This window comes from Bactrocera tryoni, chromosome 4 (assembly GCF_016617805.1).
Source record: "Bactrocera tryoni isolate S06 chromosome 4, CSIRO_BtryS06_freeze2, whole genome shotgun sequence".
NCBI lineage: Eukaryota > Metazoa > Arthropoda > Insecta > Diptera > Tephritidae > Bactrocera > Bactrocera tryoni.
In genome coordinates this window covers 50,579,715-50,591,019 of record NC_052502.1, presented here as the reverse complement: position 1 = coordinate 50,591,019, position 11,305 = coordinate 50,579,715, and the positions used below count along the sequence as shown (strand labels likewise).

Here is an 11,305-nt window from a genome sequence, read left to right as displayed (position 1 = left end):
GCCTTTGCTGCGTCTTTACCAGTCGCGACCCGCTGCTGTTGACTTTGGCACTTTTCGGTTTTACAGGCAACTCGCTTGGCTTCTCTGGCTTATATTAGTAACTGATATCATCGCCTCGGCAACATTTTTAATTTGAAAGTGAAAAGCGACGGTCGTAGGCGCCTGAAACACGCTCACACAACGAGCTGAACGACGACAAAAATCGTATAGTTCGCGCAGTAGGTCGCTGGTGACGCGCGCTTCCTGGAAGCAATTACAATATAAAAACGAAATAAACAGAAAATTATAATAAATTCGAAAACTGTGCCAAGTTTTGGTGAACTGAAATTAATTTCTCAAATCAAACGAAAATATTTCAAGCCTAACATCACAGGAAGCACAAGTGATTGAGCTCCGTTCGTGTTGCGCGTATCCGTTTCCGTTATCGTTTTTGTTGTTGCCGTTGACGCCGCTGTCAACGTGTGCCACTCTGTTAACTCCTGTTGACTAGTTTGCCACTCGCTCGCGTTCCGCACCGTAATCTAGCTTTAGACGGAAGTTGTTAGTCCTTTCATACATACGTAACATTGAAAAGGATACAACCGCTACAGCGAAACCAAAGATAACACAACTGAGGATTACATCGCAAATTCTACACGTGCTAAATTCACCACAAATGGTAGGCTCAAAAACATACAAGTTTATTATACTTCCTTCATCCTAAGGACATGCATGCATATATAATATTTAGACAAATAAAAAAGTTACCGCTAAAAAAAAATTAAATAAATAAAAATTTAAAAAATCACGAAAATCTCAACAAAGCAGGAAGCGCAAACATTTCTGCTTGTCAAATTGTACGAAATGGCAAATATACTTGTTAGAAGTGGAAATCCTTGAAGGGATATGCTCGCGTCAATCAAGTTATGGTGCACCTCTTGCGCTTGTGCATGTTTGAGAGTAAACGCCATATTTGCATTGTGTATGTGGTTATGTGCCATCGTTTGGATTTTGTGTCGACAAGAGAAATGTGGAAGAATTAACATTTTTTTCTTATACACAAATGCCTGGCATTTTTGTGTTAGTGATATTTAGGCGCTGCAAGGAGGTGAAGAGGGAAATTAAAAACTGCATTATAGGCGGGAGGAAAAATTCAATATATGAAGAAAATAAATTTAAAAAATTATACTTCGTCTGAAATGTTCAACTTTAATTTGAAATTTAATAAATTAATTAATTAGTAAATTTGTAGGCATCGAAAAATGTGTAATTTTTTAGTCATAGAGGCGATTGACCTAAAACAAACAAATCTCAGAAAAATCAAATGAGGTGAAATAAAATAAAATAATAAAAAGTGAAAAAATAAAATAAAAATAATATATTAAAATAAAAATTAAATTCAATTAAATTAAATACGCTGAACTAAACTAAAATAGGTTATAATCAATAAAACAAAAAAAATAAATATTTAACTAAAAAAAATTAAAACAATATAATATAAATTCAAAAATTTAAATTAAATAAAAATAAAAAAAAACAAACTAATATGAAAATAAAAAATTAAATAAACTAAAATAAAAAATAAAAAAATATACTGAACTAAATTTAAAAATATATAACTAATCAAACAGCAACAAAATTAAATTTAAATTTAAAAAATTAAAATAATATAAAATGTAAAAAGTAAAATGAAATAAAAACTAATATAATGACTGGCGGGCTGGTGTCTATGCCAATAAAGCAGAAAAATAATATAACTATTAAACTAAAAATGTATACTTTGAAAAAAAAAATTAAATAAAAAAATTAAATAATTAAATTAAGAAAATTAAAATGAACAAAATAAAAATAAATTAAACCTAAATAAAAATAAAATACACTAAGATAATATAAAATTAAAAATGATGTAGGAAAATTAAAAATAATTAAATAAAATAAAAAAATAAAAAATGTAAAAAATTAAATGATAAAAATACAATAAAACAAATAAACATTAAGAAATAAATAAAATAAAATAATAATAAAAATTTAAACTTTTCATATTCATACTAAAATTTTGACAAACTGTTAAAAAGTGATATGCTCAAAGTTTCTTAGAAATTTATGTTGTTTTATATATAAATAATCTAAAAATTTTAAAAGTTTTTCACCAAGCTTTAAGAATGAGAATAAAATATTCACTTTATAAGTAAACGAAAGCTCAATTTCACTACGACAAAAAAAAAATAGATCAAGCTTCTGATTTCGAAAATACTAGTTTTGAATTAAGTTATTAGTTGCTTACGGTGTCAAAAATAAGAGCTTAAGGGGGGAGCCTGCTTTAGAGGTTTAAAAAATCGATTTTTTTTTGAGTAAAACAGTTAATTGATTAAAGCAAGATATCTAGGGTTTACAGCTATATATTTAAAAATCATTCACAAATTTTGTGCATGTAAAATCTTTGATATTCTCGCATGTGCATTTGTCGAACGGCGGGCTGGATGCAGGTCACAATTTAAATCGGAAACAAAAAATTCAAAAAGTATCTTATTTTTTGATAATTTATCTTCTGGTTAAACTAAGAATTTTAAAAAAAAAATTTGCAAAATTTAAAAAAATTGAAAATACATTAATTTTGACTAAAAAAATTTACTTTATGTTGTCTAAAAATATGTCCAAACTTGACTTTTCTTAGCCTTTTTTAGTTTAAATAGAAGATAATTTAATGCCAAAGATAATAAACCTCAATTCCATAAGACGTTTAGGTTTTGTTCTATCCTGCCCGCCAATTAAGAAAAATCGTAAAAATGAAAAACCGAGAAATCGCGCGTCAAAGTTATCGTTTTTTGCTAGACGCTCGGTCACAATTTCCCTTCTAGCTTCAACAATATTTAGAATTGCCAACTAAAACTTCGGGCACATATTCTTAAATAATTTTTACAGAGATTTAAGAAACAAAAAAATCGATTTTTAGAAGCCCCTTAAAGCGAAAATATAGTTTTATACTGAATTTTTTACGAAGGTTCTTTGAAATATTAGTCAACATCTTGTAGCTTACTTTCTTCTCTATCAGCAATTATAACGGTATTCAAAGAGTACTTAAGGGACTCACAACGTGTCACAACGCATGGTAAAATCATAAAACCATTCATTTTTAAACTTGTTTAAAAAAACTGTTGTTATGTTACATACAACAATGAGTTTAGGAAATTACAATTCTCAACTATATTCTAGGTTTGTTATAATTTATAACTTCATGATACTAAATGGAACGTCTAACTATTTATATTTTATCGTTTTTTCACAAACAATATTTAATAATTGCAAAATTCAGCAAAACCTTATACAAAATTTATACTCAAACTTATTTCAGAAATGAAATTTTCTAAAAAAAAACGTTTTGTAGTTAACTTCATCCATCTCCATTAGCTCCATCACTGCATCAAAACAGTGAATTGTGAGGGCAAAGCACATTTCTCCCTACAAAACACTCAAGTAGAAGCTTTTTTTTACACACATAACAAGCCGAACACTAGAACATTGCTTCGAAACTAAAAAATCGCCAACAAAAACGCAGCAAGTGCAAAGGAATGTTACCAAATTGAAGTATGCCAAATTTAATAGGGAACCATAGAAAAACCCTGCACAAAAAGGAACAGAAAAACACCACAATTTTGGGATAAGCTCGCAATAGAAGCCACAAAAATGCAAAAGTGTTAAAGCATTACTGTGAAACACGAGCAGCAGGACGCCGAACTAGTAAAATTTTTGTGCAGGCCAAACTTATGCAGCTCTGACTGGGTGCTGCTCGCAGCAGATAAAATTTGTAAATTTGTGTAGTGGCGATTCGAAGGCAGTGGACAGGCAAGTGTGCTTGTATGTGCATGCGTATATGTGCATTTAGTTATGCACGCACCCGGAACAAGGAATTTCAAGTATTCGAATTTCAGTCGAAATAACGGGAAAACAATTTTTAGATTTATTTGTTTTTTTTTCACTTTAATTTTTTGTTGCATTTGCGGCTTGCACGCGCTGCATTTGCTAAATTTAGTGGGGAATTTTAATTTTTTCGCACATCTCTCTATATGCGCGCACACACAGCGACGCATGTAAATCGCCATGTTGATTTGTTTTGCACCGCACTCTGCTCTATTAAGTCCGCAAACGCGGATTGTTTTCCCAAGCTTGCGGTGCAAAAGGAATGCGAAGCTGTGTTTGCGAGTATATATATTTTTTTGACGAGTTATTGTTCTTTGCATTTCAATTTTCTGCTTTATTTTTTAGCTTTTTCATTGTTTTGAGTTTCGGTATTTTGTTGGGCAAAAATTTTGCTGGAAGCGTGGCATTAAGCGAAATAGAAACGAGTGGAACAAGCATGAATTGTGTTAGTTGCGTGCAGGGCATTGCAATTGTTGCGGGATTTTTGATGTATGAATGCAGAATATTTGTTTGGTTTTCAGTGTTGTTTTAGAGGTGTGTATTTTAATTGATTTGAAATGTAATCGTTGTTCAAAAGCAGCTTTGTTGCTACAATTTTGTTTGCTTACGGGAGTATTTATTTTTGGTTACTTATACGCCATGCTGTACCAGTTTAATTGGAACACGGAATAAAGAGTATTTCAGTTAAAATATTTTATTTTGAATTGCTTGTAAGTAAAATTTGTGCTATATTTTTTTACTGTTCCCTCATAAAGTATGACTTTTATGGTTTTGTAGAGAAATCTTAAAGTCAGTAATTCGTGCCAAACGCTACTTTTATTTCAATACAGTGGATTTTAGTGATAAATAATATAATATTGTAATATTTAAACATAATATTTTTTCTAATAACTTTTTTTGAGAATATTTGTATACAATTAGTTAATAATTTGAAATAATTTTTTTTTTTTTTAATATTTATGTTTTGCGTGCCTGCTTTACTTTCTCTGCTGCTCTATACCTGCTAATACTTTTAAGTAAAACAAGAAGAAACCTTAATTTCGCTTGAACGGAAACTATTAATATAACGGGTGATCCAAGTAGAGGTACTTTTTTCAATAGCCTTTTTTTACAGATCACGCGTGAGTCGTATCAAGCTTGACATTTTTTGGCATTTCAAAAATAGTAAAGATTCTTTACAAGAACTTGATGTAGAACGGTCTACAAGGCATCTATGGTGGCTCGTTCTACTCGATCTGAACAATTTCTTTGCAGCTTGTAATGTTGTCTTGCACAATATGTCACGCAAAACTTCGGTGAATCGTAGAAAAAATTTTCCTATACAAAGACTTCACCAATCATTCAGTATGTAGGCCAGCTATATTAGTCCGATTTCGGCTGTTTCGACGAATGAAGAGAAAAAGTACGTATGCAAATTTTCAGATCAATAACTCAACAATTAAGGGACTAGTTCGTGTATGTACAGACAAATGAATATGGCGGAATCGACATAAACTCGCTTCTTAAATAACCGACAGTTATTAAACAGTTTAGTTTAATACCAGGCGAACGGGTTTGAAAAAGGTTCCAAAATGACTACTAAATGTCACAGAAGGCTCTAAAAATTCAACACAGAAAAATTTCAAGTAGTATTTTGTAATACTTTAGTACATTACTACAATGTACAAAATTTCTTTAATATATTTTTTTACATTGCATGAAATTTCGAAAAATTATCATTATCATATTTGGCTAAATGAGATAAACCACCACATCAACGCACCTCTACACAAAGGCACAACACTGTCAGACTTCAATACACCACACTAACAGAACCCACACACGAGAACATCACACATTCGTACCACAGCAATAAAATCCTCACACGAGAGCACTCAACATCAAAATGATCGTCAGCTCTACACAGCATTTTTTGTAATTACTTATCTGTTCGTATTCAATTTTATCTTCTTATTAAAAACATAGATGATTCTTTAAATGAATACAGTGATATGATATTACAATCGACAAAATCAAATTTTTAGACATATGTATTCTTAACCCCAAAAGTAATCATTAAATTAAACCTTGTATAATGAAGGCTTGAAAATTATCATCATGTTACCTTTCGAAGACATATCATTTTGTATTATACAACCCTACAACAACGACTTTCAGAAATAACTTATTGTTGGATCCTTTGTTCCTTCGCTTAAAAAGATTGAATTTTTCGAATTTGAAATAAGATTACGTCAAACCTTGAAATCATCAACAGCCCATCGACAGGTCTACCTGCGGCGATGACCACAATAAGAAATACTAAAAACATATACAAAGATTTCCTTTGACCTTACAATTATTCCTTACAGGAATTTGAAACAGTTATGACATATTATGAATCCAACGTAAGTTATAAAGCGTCTCAAAATAATAAAAGAGCAGATTTCAGGTATTATTCAGCATTATTCTGAATATCATTCAGCTAACAAAATTTTCTTATGAGGATTTTCTACGTTGACACTATTTCTTTTTTGCATTCCTGCTTATCTCGTTTATTATTGTAGTCATATAGAGCACACTCGTAATCATCTAGAGTACTTTCAATAAAAATATTTGCCAACTGTTCTCAGAATTGTTCTTTTCAATAGAACTCAAAAATATCATTATTTGATCTAACAGCCATCAATAAATAAGACAGCTTTATTTTAAAAAGATTTTCGCCTCTAGCAAATAATCGCAACTGCGATGACTCTATCCATCCAAGCAAGTAAGAAACTGCAAGAAGACTTTCAAAATGCAAAGAAGCATTAATCGTACGAAATTAAAGGTCAAACGCAGAAACAGACAAACTCTTACCGAACACAAACAGGGGCGCAATAAAATAACAGACTAGTAAATGGAGAAGGGCAGTAAGTAGTTGATGCTAGCAAATCAGGACGCAGTAAAGTATTATTATATATTATATCGAAGTATGAATCACGGTATGCGCTGTACCACTGCAAATGCATAGCGATGCTGAAACTACAGTCATACAGTTTCTACAGCTGTCATTCTTTTGAACGGAAGCGGAAACACCGCTAGATAGGCGAAAGCGCTAGTGCAGTGGCAGATGAGCTGCCGCAGCTGCCGAGGAGCACAGTGAAAATGTACCACTAAGAAAAATAGACTGCACTCCAGCACTCAATACAGTCATGAGCCGCACAGCTGAACAGCCTTATTATTCGGTCAATATCTTAGTTTGCACAACACACAGATAGACACCCACTCACTAAGGCTACTGTTAAAGGACTTTCATTTCCGGCCATTGCGCTAAGCATACTAAGCACACTAAAGTTGGCTGGCAAAGTAACGCAAAGTTCTCAGTTCCGTTCCAATGACGGCATTAATGACTGCAAGCGACAGCAGAGGTGTGTGAGTGAGGAGAGTGCGAGGCGGTGTTGCAAAACCTTTTTAATTGAAATTAATTTTCACAGTTATCAGTTTGTTTTGCGCGCGCGCGTACGTAACGCTGGCAGTTAATGACTGCAGGCAGCTTAAAAACAGTCAAGCACACACAACCGGACAGGCAGAAGAACCGGCCAAGAAAGCCAGCTTGCCGAAGAGCATTTGTGCGATTGCAATTAGCGAAGCAAATACAAGCGGGCGCGAGACGCGAAAGGTAGCAACTTTTAGAGCAACAGCCAAGTGCGACTGGCAGGCGACAAATGTAAATAAACAGTTAGCGGATGTGGATGTGGAAGAGTTTGCAAAATGGCAGCAGCAAATGCAGTTGACCAGTTGCGCGGGTGTGTCGTGTTAATGGCGCTGGTGATAGGTGGTGTTGTTGGCAGGGCAGAATGCCTGAAAGTATGCTTAGTGTGCGACTTTGAAAATTTATTTCTTTCGGTGGCGGTAAATTAGCATTGCTGTAAGGCATAGAAAAAACAGATGCTCGTAAAATTGAATAAATTGCTATTTTATTTAAGTACAGCATTTGTTTAATCACTCGAAATGTTTACGTACGCCAGCAGCAGTTCATTGAACCAAGCGAATGGCAAAGCCGATGCGGGAAATGGAAGTAGCAAAATAGGTGATAGAAGTTAAAGAGTCGAAACAACACTGAGAAAAGTGACGGTGTGCTTGAGATTAACGTACAGAAAGAAAATGCATAAGGAGTTTAAAAGGAATACAGGAGAATTTAAAAAACAAGTAATTGAACTAATTTGCGAATTAGAAAGAATTTTTTTTATGGTGACCAAGAGTCTAAGAAACGTTCAATGTATGCTGACGTTGCCTGAAAGTTTCAACTTTTACAAATCTTGTATGGATTGAGCTGTTTGTATGGCAGCTATATGCTATAGTGATCCGATCTGAACAATTTCTTCGGAGATTGCACCCTAGTCTTGTTCAGTAACCCATGTCAGATTAGGTGAAAATATCACCTGAAATGAAAAAGTTTTCCATACAAGCCTTAGCTTCCTATCGCTCGGTTTCTATGGCAGCCCTATGCTAAGTATCTCGAACTGATCAATTTCTTCAGAGTTTACATGATTATTTTAAAAAAATAGTGTATGCCAAATTTCGTGAAGATATCTCATCAAATGAAAAAGTTTCCCATACAAGCACTAGCATCCTATCGCTCAGTGTGTACGGCTATATGTATGCTATAGTGGTGCGATATCGGTCGTAATGTACGCTAATAGTCGGCGAATAATTTAAAATAATTTAAAAAAAATGTAATACCCTTGATTTCAAAGCCAGTCTCAAGGAGAATCTCCGAAATAAATGTCTGGCGCTGAGGAAGATGTTTCTGCTTATAATTATCTCAAATCTAAATATCAATAAAATTATTAATACTATAGACGAAAGCAAGTAATGATTGAAGGACTTGTCAAAATTCTTAATTTAGATCAAATGGAGGCTTCCTAAGAAAACAAAAAATTTTTATGAAAAAGCGTACAGCAGATTGGCTTAAAAATCGAAATTATTTGCAAAAAATCGTATTCCATCGATATCTAATAAATATATCAGTGAAGGTCCTGTGAAATATTCAAATCTATTTGTAGCTACTCCGGAAAGCTTTTCCTCACTGACTCCGAAAACAGCGCACCGAAAAAAAGGTTTAAAGTTTTGAGGGCCAATTACACCAAATGATTATTCTCTTACAAATAGGTTCATATCTCCGAGAATACTTGTCGTATAAGCAACAAATTTTCGAAGAATACTCTCAAACATACATAAGTTCGATAAACGTATGTGCAAAAAAACAACGATTTTTTTAAATGCACAAGTGAATGTAACCCTTAAAGCTCTAAAGCTATATTAATTCTAAGTATGTACTATAATTTATATCTGCCGAATTGCTTTACCACAGGTTAGTAGTGCGCTGACTTTATTCAAATCCATTTCCAACTAAAATTTACATATCAAAGTGTGCCTTTTCAGCTTCACTTCCTACGCATTGTGTTTCATTTTGAAGTTCCTTGTGGCACTCTGTCGACCTTTTCATAGCCTTAAGCCTTTTTACGCTGTAGCTTTGGATACGTAGTTGAATCATATTTTCGTTGTTGCTTATTTTCATGTCAATTCTCATTTTCAGCGCACAAAATGCCTAATTAACAGCTCTAATTATGTTAAGCAATTTTAACATATCTACGAGTACCTATATACATATACATACATATATACTCGTAGTATGTATGCTTACATAACTTGCCTCTAGTTTTTGTATGCCGTCTTTGTGTTGGATCTTATTCAAGCATCTTTTGGTGAATACAGCAACAAAATGTATACAACTAGATGAGCATGCTTTTTAATCTTTTATTTTGTTCTATTCTTTTTGGTGGAAAGGCTGATTTTTTTGGTGTTACTCAATACGTTTTTCTAGCAATTTTTTGCTAAATAAATAACATTCCTATGAAGTCTTTTGTATTACATAAATGTGCTTTAGAATTAAACATTCCAACAAAAAAATAAATAAAGAACTATTAAGTTTTGGTGCTTCTTAATCATCAAAACATGGCCTTTAATTATAGAAAAGTTTGATATCCACGTATGACTTTTCTGTTGCTTCCAAATTATTATAGTAAACGAGATTTTAAGCTTTCCGTTATAAACGATTATCTATAGTGGAATTCGGCTACCCCTACCGCTTTAAAAATATCATATATACATATAAGACATAGCTTTTCAAGGATGTGTTATAGAAAGGAAAAAACTTAATTCTATGCATGTTTGAAGTTCTAGGTACTTTGCAGTTTATACCAAAATTATCTGCCTTTTCACGAACCTTTTATAAAAAATGCAAGACAAACACGACTACGGCAGCTAAGGCAAGGAATATAGTTATATCTCGGCACCTAAAATGCAAATAAAAAAAGATTGAATCGATTTCAGATATAGTATCCAATATATAACCATTTTATTACGGAAACACAAATTTTGTATTAATATGAGTGTATAATAACCAATATATAACCACTTTATAACCAAAACTCAAATTTTGTTTCAACAGGAGTAGTCACTTTTATAATGTTTTTCCTTCGCCTGTAAACATATGAAAAGTGTTGTTACGTTATTGTGCATTTTAGGTGACGATGTACATATGTATGTACAATATCTAACTATCTGAAAGCATTTTTGTAAAAGAAAGACATCAGTCATTTACAGATAGCTTTACATTTTATCAAAACATAAATATTTATACAAAATCAGTGCTTTTTAAAGCTCCAAAAACGATTTAAAATCAGCAAAGATGAAGAGATAATTAGAAAGTAGTATGAAATTATTAAGACTATCAAGTAGATATAAGGAAAAATTAAGAGTTTATTATTTTTCGTCCAATTAGTCGAGTATAAATTCGTTATAAATTATCAAAATCATAAATTTTTGGATTTTATCACTATATATAAAAAGAAAATTTCATAAATATTTCTTAATTTACTTAAAATAAGAAAAAATATTAACTACGTTGTTTGTATGCTATTGTAGCTATATGTTATAGTGCGACCTAATCTGTTTTTCGGAGGATTACATCACTGAACATTTAGTCCGTACCGAATTTCTTGAAGATAGCTCGTCAATTGAAATAGTTTTCCTACCAAGCACTTGATTCCAACTGCTAAGTTTGTATGGCAGTTATACGCTACCAGGGTCTGATTTCGGCGGTTCCGACAAATGGACAGCTTTTTGGTGAGATAAGAACTTGTGCAAAATTTCAGATCGATATCTCAAAAACTGAGGTACTTATTCTTATATATACAGACATACTCAGACAGATACAGCTTGTCACGCTGTTCGTTTGTGTATATACTTTATAGGGTCTTTGACGCAAACTTAATATAATGTTTGGGGTATAAAAACATATCTCCTTTGAAAGTATTTCATGAATACTGATGCTAACAAATAAATTTCCAACCATGAATATTTCCCAATTCAGAATAATCACAGT

At 32.4% G+C, this 11,305-nt stretch overlaps 1 protein-coding gene across 2 annotated transcripts in view; it reads left to right on the top strand.

Moving 5' to 3' along the window:
* Positions 1 to 376: 376 nt before the first annotated feature.
* LOC120775648 (trithorax group protein osa) overlaps positions 377 to 11,305 on the top strand; it is a 32,664-nt gene continuing 21,735 nt past the window's right edge. For both annotated transcript variants that reach the window (XM_040105904.1, XM_040105903.1), the window contains exon 1: positions 377 to 658. In XM_040105904.1, the coding sequence (XP_039961838.1) occupies positions 656 to 658 (3 nt within the window). In that variant the 5' untranslated portion in view covers positions 377 to 655. The remainder of the gene's footprint in view (positions 659 to 11,305) is intronic.